Source organism: Halichoeres trimaculatus, unplaced genomic scaffold, assembly GCF_033239565.1.
Source record: "Halichoeres trimaculatus isolate MK-OKI-2021-1 unplaced genomic scaffold, fHalTri1.1 fHalTri1_scaffold_19, whole genome shotgun sequence".
Lineage (NCBI taxonomy): Eukaryota > Metazoa > Chordata > Actinopteri > Labriformes > Labridae > Halichoeres > Halichoeres trimaculatus.
In genome coordinates, this window is record NW_027437197.1 from 23,627,719 (window position 1) to 23,646,261 (window position 18,543).

The 18,543-nt window shown below is 40.4% G+C and overlaps 2 protein-coding genes across 2 annotated transcripts in view; one reads left to right on the top strand and one right to left on the bottom strand.

The window, feature by feature from the left end:
• cps1 (carbamoyl-phosphate synthase 1, mitochondrial) overlaps nucleotides 1–260 on the bottom strand; it is a 67,532-nt gene extending 67,272 nt beyond the window's left edge. Inside the window, exon 1 of the mRNA XM_074694431.1 lies at nucleotides 209–260. The gene's annotated coding sequence lies outside the window, so the exon portion shown is untranslated. The remainder of the gene's footprint in view (nucleotides 1–208) is intronic.
• Nucleotides 261–13,445: 13,185 nt separating this feature from the next.
• Nucleotides 13,446–17,886, top strand: myl1 (myosin, light chain 1, alkali; skeletal, fast). The gene is made up of 6 exons (XM_074694432.1): nucleotides 13,446–13,656; nucleotides 14,479–14,506; nucleotides 15,774–15,917; nucleotides 16,870–17,043; nucleotides 17,153–17,230; nucleotides 17,376–17,886. Exons 1-6 carry the CDS (start codon nucleotides 13,531–13,533, stop codon nucleotides 17,402–17,404), a joined length of 579 nt encoding a protein of 192 aa, XP_074550533.1. The 5' UTR covers nucleotides 13,446–13,530; the 3' UTR covers nucleotides 17,405–17,886.
• The last annotated feature ends 657 nt before the right edge of the window (nucleotides 17,887–18,543 follow it).

The following is an 18,543-nucleotide window of genomic DNA, read 5'->3' on the forward strand; positions in this document are numbered from 1 at the left end:
ATTTTAAAAGTCAATCAAGTGAGACTTTTATATGATTTCATTTTGAGATATTTGAACACTCCTCCTGTCTCTGCTGGCTGTTGTAGTTTCTGGTATCCATATCTTCACAGTACAGCTCTGACTGCTTACTGTCAATGATGCAGAATCTCATGCAGTGGAAAATGGCCAGGCGATGATGGAGAGAACATGAGAAGCCTGTGCAATGTACCGTATGGCCTTGTGCTACGAGGATGGCTGTGATTAGTCGTCATCTAAATTCCTCCGTTGATTGGCTGGGGTGCGGCCTAATGAGCTGCAGCGTCTGTCCTCGGTGGAGGGTCCCCACATTGTCTGCGGTTTCAAGTGTGAGTTTCAGAATGAGTCCGAGCTTAAGAGAAGACGTGAATAGACCAGCAGGCTCCCTCCGCTTCGCTCCCTGCCAGGTTTCCGAGCACAGTCTTGGCCCTGAAATGACAGGAATGATGGATTGTTGTTTTAGGGGTTTATGCTGATGTTTGTTCAGCGCAGGATTAAACTGATAAACCACGTTGATGAGTTTATGTCTGTGGCATATTTCAACATCAAGGCAAATCAAAGTGCCCTACATAAAGACTGAACAGATTAGACAGGAGAATGGGATTTATGGAGCAGTTATAGGGCAATTCAAGTTTTTACAGAGTCCCATCTTCAGTTTATTAAAGATGGTACGGCAGGAAAAACTTTGAGCCCATATTTATTACTGATAGAAAGCATTATATGAAAGCTTTCTTTCATTAATATCAACATGCCTGTCTTGAGCTGTGGGGACCTCTGCTTTTAAGGGTCTGCTGAGTTCAAACTTGACACTGTGGCTAAAATACTGTAAAATGATCAATGTATTTGGAGAGCACAAAAGTTTAGATATGTGGTGAACAGCTGATCAGTCCAGATATATGAACAGAAAAAGAAGGAGTAAGAAGCAATTTAGACCCCATGTTTTTCTTGAAATAAGTCATTTTCCTGGACTAGTCAGGTAAATGTGGCTCATATCAGGTATAATAAGACCATTTGTACAGGAATAAGACAAAAACACTCTAAAAGATTTCAGGTTTTTTGCAGCATGGGAATGCCATTACTGTTTCCAACCTTCTCACAAATGTAAGCATTAAGTTCGATGTTGTTTCAGGGTCCACCTTCAGACTGAGACCCCTCATGGTACTGTTCACCATACTGCAATTCCAGTCCACCAAACCACCTGCTCACCATATTATTCCTCACTTACTTACATTACACTAGTACAGTGGTTCCCAAAGTAGGGGTCAGGACCCCCTTTGGGTTAGCAAAACACTTCTGGGGTGGGGTGGGGTGGGGCGTGCGTGTGTGTGTGTGTGTGTGTGCGTGTGTGTGTGTGTGTGTGTGTTTGTAGGGGTATCATAACATAACTTTGAAATCAAAAACTTTTTATCGCATATTTGATCCGTTGTTGTAAAATTATTAACAAAATTAGGGGAGTGCAGATGGCCTAGTGGTCCATGTCGGGCCCTGTGAGATTTGCCCTTGAGCAGTTGGTACAGGTTCAAATTCAGCCTGCCCTTCTAGCATGTCATACCTGGCTCTTGCCCCCTTCCGACTCTATCCACTGTCCTCTACTATCACATCTAAGGTAGGAAAAGCCTAAAAAAAAAGTTTAAAAAGTTAAATCTGTTTGAAATAGCACGATATTCATAGTGCTTTTTATTTCTTGATTAAGCGATTGATTGATCAATTGATTGATTTATTATTTTTTGATTATAATTGTTATTTTATTTATTTTGAAATTCAGTAATATATGCCAAGAGGTGGCCTTTTTGTTGTCATTGTTTTTAGTTGTTGTCTGTCTTTGATTGGCTTATTACTGTAATCCCAAAACAGGGGGTTGGTGCGCTCCAGACCTTAAAATTGGGGCTCATGGTCTGAAAAGTTCGGAAACCTCTGCTCCAGGCCAAGGAAATGATCTCAGGTTGCCAAACCCCTTTTTGATCCCATATGTTCCACCCGGAAGTGCGACACCATCAACCTTTGGCTGACTACTGTCTTAGACTGAGGTGGGATTTTTTTTTTTTTTTTTTAATCAGAAGTTTTATTTGTTTATTTATTCATTTATTCATTCATTCATTTATTATCCATTTATTTATTTATCTAATAATTCATCTATGTATTTATTAATTCATCAATCGATTTATTCTTCAAAAGAAACAGCCATGGAAAATTTCTTTTTTTTTTCTTTTTTTTTTATTGGAGGTGGGATTAAGTGATTTTTTTTCTCCTTTTTCGTCTTTTTTGTCAGAAGTTTTATCTATTTATTTATTTTTTATCCATTTATTTATTTATCTATTTAGTAATTTATTAATTTATCAATTCATTTATCTATTTATTCATTTGAGAAATTGGCCCTGGACCAATATCTTTTTTTTTTTCTTTTTTTTTTTTGGTCTAAATTTTTTTTTTTTTTTTTGGCTTTTCAAGCCTTTAATGTGGTACGACAGGACAGTGGATACAGTAGGAAAGGGGGCTAGAGTGAAGAGTGACATGCAGGAAATAGGCCACAGGCTGGATTTGAACCAAAGCCAACCACTTGAGGGCAAACCTCATGGGACACAACCTAGACCATTAGGCCGTCTGTGCCCCAACATCTTCTTTTTTAGTCTTTAAAAATAGCACAGATAAATCTTTTGGCACTGTAATACAATTTTTTTCAATAATATTTACATGAAATAACATCCATAGAGAGATAGAATATACTGTTCATTTGTACATGTATATGTGTGATGTTGGAGCAGGATCATGCATGTTAAACATCAACGAGCAGTTCCTATTTCAGAGTTTCCAAGTCTTCTGATTCTCTCCAGCTTCTAAAACCTTTCAGGGGGTTTTAGCTCGTTTGTTGCTCTACAAATAGCTGCCACTACGTCATGTTTCCAAGTGATAAACTTTCATTATATTCATTATATTGTAGCACATTGTTGCATCAATCTAATAAAGCCTCAAAAGAGCCGACAGTTATCACAAGCTGGTTCAGTTAAGCCTCGAAAGCTGTCCCGGGGTTACAACGTGCATCACTGTCCCCGTCTGTAGCATTCTGCTATGCTACCATCAGCTTCACTCTTACGTTATGTGCTGTCTAGTTAGACTGAGACATGGACTCAGCGTCACCCTCCCTGTTTGGGGGATGGCATCATGACACTAAGACACTGTGATTGTCATGTCTGTGTCAGCCTACACGGCGTTAAAAGGAAGAGCAGGTCATCAGATGCACGTAGAGGAGGAGACTGACTGTCCCTTCAGGCTGGGGCTGGATTCCCTTCCTCTGTAGTGATGTAGTGTCCCTAATAAAAAAGGGCAGCGAGTGGCTTTGTTTGGCCTGCCCCTATCTTAATCCTGTGTGACCAACGGGGGGCTTTAGAGGGAGCGGGAGAGGCAGAGAGAGCACGCAGGCCACAGAGGCTGCATCAACCCCCTTAAGGAGCCATGGCCCCCGCTCTTAGAAATCCCAAGAAACTTCACACCTCCCTGTAGGGACTATAAATAGGCTCCATCTGTGCCCCCCGGCTCAGTTACAGCCTCATTCCTTTTGGTATGGTTGGAGGGCAGGGAAGGAAGCGCTCAGGGTTTGAAAAGGAGGGGGGACAGGGATGAGGGGGTGGGGGGCCTGGACGGATCCTGGATCTAGAATCTACTCTCTAGTCATCACACACAGTCGACTGTGTGACCTCTGCTACATGTTTAGTTGCTAAAGGAAGTCCACTGATTGCTCTCTGTCACTTCCTCCCCCTCGGCGACCTCTAAAACCTCCTCACAGAGGCAAAGTGCCAGAGACCTGGGAGCATCCAGCATCTTTGGAATCTCAGACCACACTGCATCCAATACTTGTGTGTTGTTTTTTTTCATCTCCAGCTCAGGTTCTTCACATTTCATCAATCATGCTTAGTGCTGGGGGACTCCAAGGTTAGGACAGGCGCTGCATCTTTAAATCTGGGCCCCGTCATTTCTCTTTCACACTGTCTTAATTGCACAGCTTGAGGTTTCATGGTTGATGTTTCAGCCCCGGTTGTGTTAACATGACTGACATTTTTCCTGAGTTCATCTGGGGGAACAAGTAAGAAATATTGTGAAATGAATGTGAGATGATTTTAAATCTGGCACATCAGTGACAGTAACAGCTCATGTCCTAAAGCTAACCTGGAGGTGATGTTGTGAAATGACTTGCTCCAACCCTGAGGACAAATTTGAAGGTTGAGAGATCCAAGCCGAGTAGTTTGCTCGCAGAAATCTCTCCTTTACACCTTTTTCTTCTTTAATATGAGGCAACACAATCCCAGGAAGCTCCTTTTGTTCGAGCTGATAAATCACCCCAGTTTACCTTCCTCTTTACTTCATTCCATTAGCATATTTTCTCTTCTCTGTGTGTGAGACGTTTTCGCCTGCAGCATCCCTCTCTAAGCTGCACTCTCTCCAGAATGCTAATAAGGGGAATGATTTAAATAAAATGCTGGATAATAATAGTGTTTTGCTTAACTGCGTCCCATTTGTTCTGTTATTTTCTGCCCCACATTGTGCTTGTGTCTATTGTGTGCTGATGCATACACATCCAAATTATCCCTAAGTGAAAACTAATGTTTCATCCGCTCCCATTTCCATCAGGTTTTAAACAACACGTATAAAAATGTTTGAAACAAAGTTTTAAGCAGACTTCTAACTTGTGTCACCATAAATTATGGCTCAGATTATTAACATAATCTGCAAAAGACAGATTTTTTTCTTGTTGGTTAAGTTATATTTGAAAACCAATAAGGCAGGCACTGCTCTTAAAGAGCACTCACTGACCAACTGCAGGAGCAGGCTGCCAAAAAAAGGTGCACAGGTCACATAAAAAATGTCAATAGCCCTGTCAGCTGTCATTCATGCCCCTCATCCTAACTAGGATATTTTAAGATCAGCAGTGTTTGGGGAATTTTAAGGAAGACATGTTAAGTATCCACTTGCATAACTGATGCAAAGCAGTCAGTGTAAGAAAAAAAGAGCTGTATGGTTTCTTGTTGATGATTTCAGATGGTTGGCTCTGATCTTACTGAGTTTTAGGTCAAAGTCACTCATCCATCAACCTTGCATTGGACTTCAAAGAAGCTCGGATGACACTTAAAGCAAAGTACACAGACAAGGTGCACCAATATTCTTATAAGTGATTTTCAACCACAGGACCTTTCCCCTGGAACTAGGGACCTTGGCTTTGAAAATGCAAGAACTAGGGTCTTAAATTAGTTCTGGGTTAAATGTGGCTCTTAAAGGGATAGTTCAGTTTTTTTTGAAGTGGGGTTGTATGAGCTCTATGTGACCACTAAGGACATTAAATACAGTAGAAAGTTGTCTCCTCTCCCTCAGTAAGACACAGACTGTAATCAATGGTGACGAGGAAATAGGCGCTAACAGGGAGAGACTGTACCAGATTCAAAGGCTATTTTCTCTACAAGAACTAAAATCAAAAAGTAATACCAGAGTTTAAGAGTACGCTACATAAAATATTTTTTAAGTGCATTAAGTCTTCAGAAATATAAACATTTATTTGGACCTAACTAACTGGTCATGTATCCTTCCGTGCAGCGCTAGTGCGCTCCGTCCCCCTTCCTCCTTTCAGCTGTAGGGAATGTAAACAAGCTATGCTTCGGGCGCCAGTTGTAGCCTCGTGTAAGTTAGATCAAGTATCATAATTCTTTTGTTTGTACTCTAAGGATTGTGAGGCAGCGTAGGAAATTCAAAATGAGTGACTATGACAGCGACGATGAAGTTCCATTCACTTTGGAACCAAAAGGATACCTGTATGAACCGGAGTACACAGAAGAAGAGCTGCTACAGATGGCAACTGTACGGAATACAGAGGAAACATCCACAGACATGTCAGGGAGTAATTCTTTTTTTGTTTGTTTGTTTCATTTTTCACCATCTTGATGTACGTTTTGTTTTATCTGAACATGCGCAGATATTTAAAAAGAACATAGCCCATGCATAAACAAAAGTAAACAGAAAAAAAAAACAAAGCAAAACACCAACAACCAAGGAACCAAATGATACTGTCATTTGCATGTTCAAAAGGAGTGAGAGGAAGTCAAAACTTATCTAGTCCCACCCCTTTTCCTTACATTAGTAATCAATAAGTTAATTTACACACCTCCAAATAATAAAACAATACTCAAACTAATAACTGCATAAGCAAGAGACACCAGATACTGATAACATAATAGAGCAAATTCTTAATAAAGAAATCTTTGATGGATGAGACAAGAACACAAAATGTATCACCCTTTTGTAACCTTTATACTGTCATGTCGTTATATCTTTTAAACATCATGTTTGTGTAATTTTTATTGAACTGCTCTATGTTTGGACATTGTTTTTTCTTATCATTCAGTCTGCCATCTGCCTTCAATATTTTCAATACAATGTCCCCATTCATTTAAATGCTAGCATTGACTTTTTTTTATCATACATTTTGTTCAAAACACTGCTTAGCACGTAAACACTAGGCTAAAGCCAGTAAGTGATGTAAGATACAGAAGGTCTGAGTGATGTCACGCATCAGTTTCTGAAGATATGTTGAGTAGACCAACAATGGTGGTTGCCATGTTGGAACTGCCGTTTCAGGCTAACTTTCAATTAATCTAGAAACAAGCAGAGAGCTGGTCCTTTAACCCAGTGGATCCCAAAGTGAGGGCTAAAAAACAGATTCTTTCCAAACTTAAAAACTATTTAAACTTGCACATTTCCATAGTTATTCTATGGATGTAATGTATGTAATGTAAACATATGAATACTGATGTAAACATAAAACAAAATAGGAGTTTATTCTGTTTAAAAATGTGCAAAGAGAAAATGTTTGATCTGTTTTTCCACATTTCTATGTTGCTACAAGACCCCCAAGGTGACTAAACCAGAATAACAGATGTTTCAATGGATTACATTAGGAAAAAGCAATATGAGATTAGCTAATTTAAGTATCTGAGCATTTGTTTGGGAACAGTCAGCAGAAAAGTACCTGGAAAAGTATCACACATGACGTCAGCAACATGCTTTAAACCAGGGGAACAGAGTGATTTTTGTGAGACAGCCGTCCACATCCCGTTAATTCACACATCCTTTTTTGAAATTCTGCAGAAAATCAACCGTTTGCTCTAGCTCAATTCTGTAAAAAACAGATAATTTTAAACTCTTTACTGATTTATACAAGCCCTGAATGATCGATGTATGTCCTGTATTTAAATGTAAAGAATTCTTAGAAAATTTCCTTTCATCTTCCTTGTGTCATGCGTTAGCTTGGGGCTGCTCTGCATCAATGAGCAACAGTTTGTGTGTTAAGAGCATGTAAAACTGAAAATACTTCACTTTTCTTTGATCCAAGACTTGAAAAAAGTGTTATGTACATAGTTCCTCACAGTTCTTAACTTTTAGCCCTGGTTCTCCTGACCTCATAGAAGTATAGAAGTTCATATTGCAGTGAAAAATGAGTCCACAGTGAGTAAAAATGTGACCGAGGCAAAAACCGTCCAGAAATTGAAATCAGCTTTTCTAAGGTGCAGGACTGTGTAGATTTTGTAAAGATAGAACCATAACACTTTTTCATGTGTTCCTTATGCATCAGGGTACCTAAAATGTGTTGTATATATTCCCACCTTATTCTTAAAAACTTTTTTTTATGTATTTTAATGTAATTTTAATGTCCTAGAATCCAAAATCTTTATTTTGGGACCTTAAGCAGATATGAGATTAAAATGTGATTAATTAGATTAGTTTTTTTAATCACCTGACAGCACTAGTAATAACTGGTCAATAATGTAACGTAAGTGCCGAGCTTAAAATGTTACAAAACTAATGTAATAATACTCAAAATGTGATAAAAACAATACAAAAGTTGTTACATTTCAGGCTCTTACGACCTGCCAGTCAAGTCAGCCAAAGAAAACATTTTTTTTTTTTGCCATAATTTTTTCAAAAACAGATAAAAGAGGTAAAGAAACCCTGTTACTTAACCACGCTGCCAATATTCTGAGACCTCATTTGATTTTTAAGCCAGCCTCACTTGAAGTACTGCATTAGCTTAGCTTTTTAGCAAAGTTTGCTACAACCACTTACTACAACCAAATAGAGCCATTAGACTGGCATGGCTGTGGCTTTTGACCCTAAGTCTTATCTTCTGTTTTTATTTACACGGGGTGTCTTCTGCTTAAGTGCTGCGCACTGAACTGTAATTGCACAGGCGATGAGAGTTGTCAAGTTTCAAGCAGGTGTTTATGTGTCCTCATAAATACACTGTAGGCACATAAACCTCTCGGTTGCTAGGCGCTACCCGGGTAGCTGCCTGTTGCAGCAGCTCTCTCGTCTTTGTCCGTTTCTTGTGGTTTTTTTCGTCTCTTTTTCGTCGTCTTTGTGTTTGGAGTGGATCATCACTTTGTGTGGTTCGTTGTCGGTCACGGACACCAAACTTTTTGTGGCTTCGGCGGTATTTTTTACTACTTTTCTCCTGTGTTTGTCTGGAGATCCTACATGTAACCATGGCTGCATTGTTTACATGCAAAATTAGCTGTTAGCAGCCTGTAGCATGTAAATGCTAACTAGTGTAGGGCTTGATGATTTCCCTCGAGCTGAGGAGGAGGAGGTGAGGACGACGTGCTGGTTCTCAGATGTGAGCTGGGAGGTGACGACGTGGACCTGTCCTTCCATCCATCGTTGTTGGGAACGTGGGATCTCGCTCCGGGGGATGGATGAGCTAGCTGTGCTAATCCAGCGGCATCATGCTGTTCACGGACGTGGCTGACGGAGCAGACATCAGACGCCGCGACACATTGGAGGAGCTTCGCCTGCTGTGAGCAGACAGGATCCAGGAGACAGAGACTGAACAGACTGCTGGGGAGGCTCAGTCCTGGACCCTGTGGAGGTGGAGGCTGGCTGAACTGGAGAGTGGTGGACGAGTGGTGGACGGGATGTCATCATCTAATTTCTTATGGACATTTTTGCACTTTCTATACTCTTTCTTACTTTTGTTTTCTTAAATGCTGCGGTGACTCCTGAATTTCCCCTCGGGGATAAATAAAGTATTTTCTATTCTATTCTATTCTATTCTATTCTAAAGTTGGGATAAAATATTTTCTACCTCTTCTCATGAAATAATAACATGATTTATTCTATATACACTTTACAAAGTTTGCTTCCTCTCAAAAATTTATCTCAGCTATTTCAAACTACTGTTAATCTTTGATACAGGACTAAAAGTGGTGAAGTGGTTTATCTTGTGGTCTTATGAGTTAACACTATTTTGACAAATGTGACTGTGTAGGTGCTTCATAAAGATAGATTTAACTTCCATAAAGACAGAGCATTCTGTGCATATTATTAAGAGTCAGAGGCTTGAATATCTTTTTGCCTGCTGCATCTCAATTCCTCACATTTTCCTTTAAAGCTGAAGCTCCCTCCCTCCTTTAAAATAAGAAGCTCTGACCTCACATCTCTAGAATGACGTCCCCAGAGGAGCTGGACACTGATGGTAAATAAGTAAAGGGTTACATATATTTACTCAGAAGGAGGTTGTATATCTTCACTAATGCACTACTATGAATGCCACAGTAAGAGGAAACTTAAACATGTTTAGGAGGCTGCAAAATTAGCTCTGGATCATTTGGCAAATGGTGGTAAAAATAGCAAAAAGAACAAAACTATGAGTTTAATGAGATGGCATTCTCATTCGATGCAGACTCTCTAATTTGAAACTATAATCATTGAAAGCCACAGACTACTTGAGTAAAACAGAGTAACATATTCTGTGCTTCTCATGATGAATGAACTTGAACTTGTTTTCTTGAATTAATAAGGCCTCCTCTAGCTTGCTGCTGAATCCATTAAGGTTCGAGGTTCTATAGTGGAGCTCGCTGTGGACTGCAGCACAGGTGCAAACACTGGGGCAGAGTTTCTATAGGGGGAGGGCGCGTGGGGAAGTCAGAGTCAGAGAAGGTGCTGCGGGGTGCCTCGGGTGAGCCCAGATGACAGCTGAGGGACTCAGGCTTTCTCTGGCATGCCCTCACCAAGATGGGGTCAGTGAAAGCAAGCGGGGGCTGGGGTGCTGCAGGGTGGTGGAAGTTATGCAGCTCCTTCGTCACCAGGCCCCTGTCATGGTGGAGGGGGGGCAGGGCTGCACCGCTGGCACTGGGCGACAGATATAGACAAGAATTAAGGAGACAGAATTTGCACTCTTAGCCTTGTCTGGGTTACTGGCATCAGCAGCTGACTGCTCCACCGGATCTCCCTGTGCTTTTACGTCACATCCTTCCTGGGAGTAATGACATCCCCCCTCCCCCTCTGATGGGAAGCCCAAAACTGAGCACAGGTGCTGCTATAGCCAACATACATTGTCAGGGACTAGAAATAACCGATGGCTCATTAAAAGACCTGACAGACAACACTTCCACCAGCGGTCAACCTAAAGCCTTCTTCTTCAACAAGTCAGTTCCTTTTTTCCTGTGTGAAATGAAACATGCATCGGCCCGAAGAGAAAAGCAACAAGACACAACTCATTTTTATGAGCGGCTTATTTGATACAACCAAAGTAACTTCTAAGACAGACTGAAGCAAAGCATCACACACCCTTTGATTGAGCTTCAATTAAAAATCTGTTGACAGCTTCTTTGGTGGTTTGTTTGAGGTTTCAGATTGATTAATTTAGACAAAAACTATTTGATATTAAGTTTTTTAATGGTCTACAGCTGATTCATAAGGCCCAAAATCCAGGTGCGAAATGACTTTGTATCTACCACTCATGCCTCCTTTCCAATCCAATTACATAGTCGATAAAAAAATGATAGAAGTTGATTGTTTCAGCAGCAGCCAGAGGGTACAAATATCGTTGAAATTCAAAGAAATGCAAGGGAAATCGTGTCTTGTCTTGAGTACATGAAATAATAATCACACTGCTCTTCAAGCTATGATGTGCAGCTAGCTGGTTTTACCAACCAAGAAGGCCACACCAAAATGTGTGAGTACCAAGAAAGGCAAATTTAATCCTGAGACCCAAGCTTTGTCTGGTATGCATGTTCAATTCCTCCTTCCTATTTGAAATAGGTAACAACTAGTAACTACAATAACCAAACTTGGTCTTTGAAGTTGGGTTATTTGTGTTTCAAGTTAGCTAAAAGCTTTTTGGGGGGGCTTATTGCACTTAAATGCGCTGTTTTTTTTTTCACTGAAATAGGATTAATGTTGTGATATTACTAAACGATGATGTGGGCTGAATTCTGATATGTGGCTAATAAGTCAAAGTTTTACAAATGGAAGATGCTATGAGGAGGATCAGTTTTAATTGGACTCCCTCGCCACCTTCTGGCCCGGAGTCTCACACACACTGTTGTTAATTACTTTTAGTGAGCTGTGTGTTTGTTTGGGAATAAATGGAGATCGGATCGAATCAAATTTCCTTTGTTCAAGACAACTTTTTATTGGATACGACGCGCCATGATGAGGTATTTATCAGCACAGTTACGTAGCGCTACAGTTTGAAACGCGTCTTCAAGCAATTGTCATAGTAGCTGGCTATATGTAGTGCTATCGGCAGCCCTGTGCTCTGACGTATCTGTAGGCTAACGTAACAACAAGTAAACACTGTCAGTTTGTATGTAGTTTAGTAGCTGTCTATATTTAGCTCAGCTGGCAGCCTGGTGCTCTAAGACATGTCTGTAATGTGTAACGTTAGTGAATCCTGGTTATGTCCTGCCAGTCATCTACCAATCAGAGCTAACGTAACCTCACTCTTCATTTTATTGATAGACTCTCAAGTTTGAACAGACCACTGCAGAATAACTGCTGACTGTGGGTTGATTTTGACATTAGCACAAACAGTTTAGCTCTTGTGTTAGCCTTTAGCTCGTGCTCTATCTCTCTCCTATTTATCTTTCTTCTGCTCTTCTGTTCTTTTTCTGTCTGACAGTTAGGCTCCAGTGTCCACCATCACTACAAAATTAATCACAGAAATCATTTTAAGCAGAGAAAAACACAGATCTCCCTTCTCACTACTAAACTAAGTCAACTGGCATGGTGTTGTCATAGAAACTTTGATGTGCCGTAAATCAACCTGATCAGGAAGCAAAGAAGTAGCTTTTTATAATAACCTGTAACCGGTAATACTGGTGCTGATAATCTCATTTCAAAGTGTGGATTACGATCTGGCATGTATCTAAAAGGGAGAATTTTTCAAGATCACTTTCAAACTCCTCACAGCCCCTTTATCTACCATGGGTCTGAGAGACAGAAATGTAACTACCATATATGTAGAGGCAGGGTTTTAGGAGGTTACAGGCTTTGGCATATTGTTTTATGGAAACCTACTGAATTACTTTAACTGCAGAGGATTTTATTCAAAGTTCCAAGGACAGATTTTAGAAACAATAAAGTTGTAAATAGCTGTACCTGAAACAGTGGAGGCAGCAGAGCTGAGTGGAGGCAACTGTGTGATAAATGTGCGAAAAGGTGAATTTTCTGGACAATATTTAGATTTAAAAAAGTAAAAAAGAAAAAAAAAGAATTTTGGATACTGACAATAAGAATGCTTGCAGAAAAGGCCAAAAAGCCACTGCTGGGATGAACATGCCATATAAGTAGTCAATTTTGCGTTGACCTCTGAGGATCTTGTTTTGAGAACTGAGGCAGGTGCAGAGTCATAAATTATGGATGTGCCAAAAAATTAAAGTTAAGTTTAAATGATCCCCACTGCTCTTGTGTTATGTAAGCACTCATGGCACATGATCACCTTTTTATTTCCTTGAATGAGCCCCTGCCCCCACCCCACCAACCTAATTACGAGTATCTCAGTTCTGACCATTCACTGAAACATAAACTTCTGTCTGGCATGAGGTGATGTTTACCAGTGAGTAAGATCGAGATGTTATGCAATTCCACATCTGTTTTTCTCTTTACCTTATCAGAAAAAACGTCTTTTGTAAAACTTAGCGTAGGCTTAATGAGCCGTGCGTAAAACTGACTGATGATTTTATTCACACACTGTCATCAGGCACGAAAAGATTACAACTTTTTTTTCTCATAAACTTTAAGTTTTTGCCTGTCAGCTCTTCTTAGTTATCCTACACGGTTTTCAGATGAGTCTGGATGATGCGTAAAGGTGCGCGGTTCCGTGCGTAACGGTGGTAAAGTTCGCTCGCGGTCCACAGAAAAGAACACGGCCCCAGTTGACCTCTCACGTCGTTTTACGTGTTTTTGTTCTAGATTACAGATATCAAGCAAAACACTCTCTGGCCCGCCGCCCCGTGTTCCATGTTTAGAGAGCACCCCTTTACTTACACACACCCCTCCCATCAGCTACCCAATCCTTACACAGGGACGGCGTTGACGGGGGTCAAGCGGAAAAATAGCCTCATATATATACGCCCAAAGGGTGATTTCATGCTCCGAGTACCCTCCACTCTGTGCCTCACTCCTTGTGTTGTCACCCGAACCGGGAATTGTCTGTGTGCTACAGGGACAAACTAGTTTCTACAAACAGCTAAGATGGCACCCAAGAAGGACGCTAAGGCCCCCGCCAAGAAGGCCGAACCTGCACCAGCACCTGCACCCGCACCCGCACCTGAGCCAGCCAAACCAGCAGCTCCCGCTGTCGACCTGTCCGCTGTTAAGGTACAATGACCGTGAGAGCAAGAGCTCTGCTGTGATGAGGGATGAAGACTGAATGATGGCTGCTCGGGGGGAGATGGGATTGTGACTTTGCCATTCACTCTTAGATTTGTTTTACAAATGAAAAGGGACTTTGGTGAGACCCAGTGGGCTCCTTAACGGCGCCTACACAAATCAGGATTTACTATTATCAGTATCTAACGAGGGATTTCCTCTTGAAGAAGCATTGGGCAACTTTCATTTCACATTCTGCTTCCTAAATGCAGCCTAACTGCCTCTGAATCAGCTGCTAATGATTGCGGTAAAAGACCCAGATGTATTCCACTGAAGGAGCATCCTCTCTTTGAAAATAGCTCAGAGGATACAAAACGAATATGTCTGTGTATTATCTGCACATTTTTGAGTGGATGTTGGGTCAGCAGGGATTTGGCAGAACAGCTGCAGCTTTGTAAGACCACACTCAGAGATCTGAAGGCGCAGAGTAGAACCATGGAGAGCTCAGCGCGTCTTAAACCACGCCCCCCGGGTCTCTGGATTGGACTCGTACAGTGGTGACTAACGTTTGAAGGCGCAGCACGGTGACACCAAATGTGGACATGTTAATGTAGCTAAAGATGGACCTCCACAGATCGAGTGCCAATATGTGAGGCTAAATTTGGCAAAGGGACAGGTTGAATCCCTGTGAAGACCTCATTAATTAAACTGGATATATTGGAAATGCCTAGTTAGGGGGGTCTATTGAATTCAAGTGTTTGTGTTGTGACATGTGGAAATTCTTGTCATGTATGCTGGTAACTAATATGGCTGCTTTGCATTGGTTTCTAGATTGAATTCAGCGCAGACCAGATTGAGGGTGAGTACACCTCATTTAACCTTTGCAACCTTGTGACAGCCTCATACGGGCCCTAGAACTTGACCCAAATTAATTCAAAGTATCTCACAGTGATTCAGTACAGCAAGTGATACGCAAGACACACATCTGAGAGTAACACAATACTAAAGTACTAGTTTAGTTATTTATTCAAGGAGGTTATATGAGTCTTAGAGGCTTAAGGCAACCAGAACACTCAAAATAAATTTCAAAGGTAGAAATAAAAAAATGTTCAGTGATATTTTGCATGTAAAAATGTAAAAAGTTGTCTATTTTGCATTCTACACTGAAAATTTGAAAGACCAGAAGCAGACATTGGCCTCTTGATTGTAGCACAGAGCCATGCATTTCAAAATCCTTCATACAAGAGATGAAATAATAGGAGATAAAATGCAGATTACAGCTCTTGGAGGACAGTGTTTCACAGACAGAAACCCCGCTGCTCTCCTCTGATCAGACTCAACCTGATCAGTTCTGTCGTCTGTTCGGCTGCTCGTTACGCCGCAGTCAGCATTCCCCTCCACTACTCAGAGGGGGCTTCTACCCCACAGAGGGCCTTGCCTTTAAAAGGAGGGGGCTCATATTCTCAGCTATGTTTATCAATTCCAAGGTGGTCTTTTATAAGGGCTCATAACTCTGCTGGGAGGTAGGGAGAGGGGAGAGGGAGAGGGGAGACAGCTGCGATTGAAATAGAACAAGGGGCAATGGAGCCTGACAGGAGTCATTCCATTCATCTTTTTATACCTCAACCTATGGAGATGTCTTGTCCTTGTTACAGACCTCCATTGTCAGTTTGCAAAGCAGTTGCTTCCACCTGGTGGAAGGTTAGCGAGCAGCTACATCCACAAAGAGCCAGATTATGAAATCTTTAAATGCTTTCAAATGCATCCATACACAGACATTAAAATACACACGTATAAATATAAAGAGGATTTTCATAATAACAATAGAATATATTTTTAATCAACTTTGAAAAATGACAATGTCTGATAATTTTTAAAATTCATTTTAGGACTTTAGGACTTCACAATGCTTCTCATTGCAGAGCAAAATTGGCACCAAACTCATTCAAATTTATTAATTTTGAGCGATGGTAGTCATTTTATCTGTCACAGGAGCTACAACCGTTGAAAACTGCAGGCATCCTATATCCTTAACCCATTGTGTACATGTGACAAACTGCTCAGTTATTGAATATGTTAAAGAAATGGATGATTTGATGTCTGCTCATTCCCTCTCAACTCTGCAGATTACAGGGAGGCCTTCGGTCTGTTCGACAGAGTTGGTGACAACAAGGTGGCTTACAACCAGATCGCTGACATCATGCGCGCTCTGGGACAGAACCCCACCAACAAAGAGGTGACCAAACTGCTTGGAAACCCCACCGCTGATGGTAAGACGAGGAGTCACCAGTTGTTTTTTAGACATTGCTGATTAGTGAAGTTTTTTTCTATCATTTGAGTGCTTAGTTACAGAAGAGAATTAGCGCCACTGAATTTAAAAAAAAAAAAAAAAAAAAGTCAAATTTTCTTCTTCTTTTTTCTTTTTTTCATTTTTTTTTTTTTTTTGCTTTTTTTCTGATTGAAAAAAGTCAGAATTATAAGTTTAAAGTCAAAATTTAGCCTTTTTTCCTTTTTATTAATTGGTTAATTTATTGTTATTATTATTATTATTATTATTATTATTATTATTATTATTATTATTATTATTATTATTATTATTGTTATTATTTTTTAGAAGAGTAATAGAAAAATTTTCAAAAAAATAAAAAATAAAAGTTGGGCTTTTTACAGTGGCCCTAATCCCCTTCAGTATTTGGAAGAGTAAATGTTTTGCAGATTTGATTGGGTATTGGATTAAATATTTTTTTTTTAGGATTTCATGTATTAATTATTGAAAGTTTTGCACATTTTTTGTGATTTTAAGCTAAATGCTTAATAGTACTGAATTGCTTAGAGCTAATGGTCTGGCAATTCGAAATATGTAATACTCCTTTAAGTCCCCAAAACACAATTGCAGTCAGTCAAATACAAGCAGGTGTTCAGCCACCAAGTCAAATTAATATTTTATAATGATTTCAATAACTTCCTGTTGCTCTTAACTAAAAAAAAAAAAAAAAAGCTAATATGCTAATTTAGTGTCTTAAAAACGTAAAATAGGATTATTCATGAGTGTAACAGGAATACTCAAAGCCTGTCATACAGTAATGTCAAAAAGTGAAACAATGCTTGGAGTGGAAGTTTGTAAATGTGAAATCTCTTTAAAGAGTTGCTCATGCAGTGCCTGACTCACACCTCTTCGACACGTTCACCTTTGGATTGAACACGCTGCTATTTCTGTCTCAGACATGAACAACAAGAGAGTAGAGTTCGAGGGGTTCCTTCCCATGCTCCAGACCATCATCAACAGCCCAAACAAGGCCGGATATGAAGACTACGTTGAGGGTCTGCGCGTCTTCGACAAGGAGGGCAACGGCACAGTGATGGGCGCTGAGCTGCGTATCGTTCTGTCAACACTGGGTGAGTCAGGCCAGGACACTCGTGGAGCTATGAGCGTATCTATTGGATATGTGTGTCACAGCATGTACATGTGATGCTGAAAGTGGTTACTCTTTGTCTCCCCCTACAGGAGAGAAGATGAATGAGGCTGAGATTGATGCTCTCATGGCTGGACAGGAGGATGAGAATGGCTGTGTCAACTACGAGGGTAAGTCAGAAGTTACGCTATCGTTGATGCTCACTGATCGTAACTTCTTGTCTGATATTTTTACTCAGTATCTACTTCCCTTTTCCTCACCTGCCTCTCCTCTTTCCTTGTCCTCTTCATGCGCTGTCCTGGTCTCCATCTGCAGCCTTTGTCAAGCACATCATGTCTGTGTAAGGACCCTGTCACTGCAGTGGCGAGCATCGTATATGTGCAGACCCCATGGCGTCGCGACATCCACTCACTGCTTCCTGTATGACCTGAGGAAGCAGGGGGAACAAAGGACTATGAGATGTCATTTTCTGAACCCTTTTTTTTTTTTTCTTTTGTTCAAGTTTTTTTTCTCTTTTTTTTTTCCAACTGGTGCTTTTTTTCCCCTCCTCCTTCCTCAACTGTTTAGGGAGCTGTCCTGATCTTCCATGAGATGTTTTATCGTCATCCTCAGTCAAGTCCAATCGTCTCTTTGTGTTATTTTTTTCAACATCACAGCGGAACAGTGATGGAGGGGAAGGCAGGATAATGATGACCATCCCTCCCCTGTCACTTACTTTGTGACTGATTTGGCCCAGGACTGGCCATCAAAAATGTATCCACTCCTAAACCAACCATCCCTAGGTCTTAACTTATTGTATCCTCTGCCATTTCACAATAAACTTTTAACAAACTCCCAATTTTAAGGTCCAGTTTTTCATTGTATTCGTTTGATGCAAAGTAAGCACAGTCATAACTCAGCTGCATGCTTTTTAAAGGACGGGTAAATTATTTGAGGAAATATACTTATTGGCTTTACAGGAGCTAGATATGATAGCCATTTAGCTTAACTTGCACTGTTTGTCCAAGTATTGAATGCTAAAGCTAAGCTAACGTTGTAACACTTGAACTTTTTTATTGAGCTCTACACATAAAAAACAGTTCTTTTTCTTTTTCTTTTTTTTTTTTTTTACCATGTTATTCACTTACCAACCAACCAACCAACCAACAATCGTAGTTGGCTGAATGCAAAGGTGGCCGTTTTCCCCTTTCATAGTTTTACTTTGAAATTCGGTTACATTTTGCTTATTTAGAAAATATTTCTACAAAAGGTAAACCAAAACTTAAAAATTGCAACTAAATCAGTGCAGACAAGGTCTTCAACACCCATGTGCAATGAAACGCTTAATACATTCAACTCATAAACTATGTAATAAAAGGAAGTAGAGTTTTGAACATTAGCAATCTGATTCTGATTTGAAGCCTATCTGAGCCTCAGTAGCCATTTTTACAGGAATAATCCTGCTGAATCATCACTTCTGGGCCTCTATACATGTGTGTCAGCG

Bases quoted from the DNA above. Each gene is read 5' to 3' on its own strand.
- myl1 (XM_074694432.1), top strand. From the start codon at position 13,531: ATGGCACCCAAGAAGGACGCTAAGGCCCCCGCCAAGAAGGCCGAACCT. The intron at 13,657-14,478 runs GTACAATGACCG...ATTGGTTTCTAG, and splicing joins TCGACCTGTCCGCTGTTAAG to ATTGAATTCAGCGCAGACCA. The intron at 17,231-17,375 runs GTAAGTCAGAAG...CTCCATCTGCAG, and splicing joins TGGCTGTGTCAACTACGAGG to CCTTTGTCAAGCACATCATG.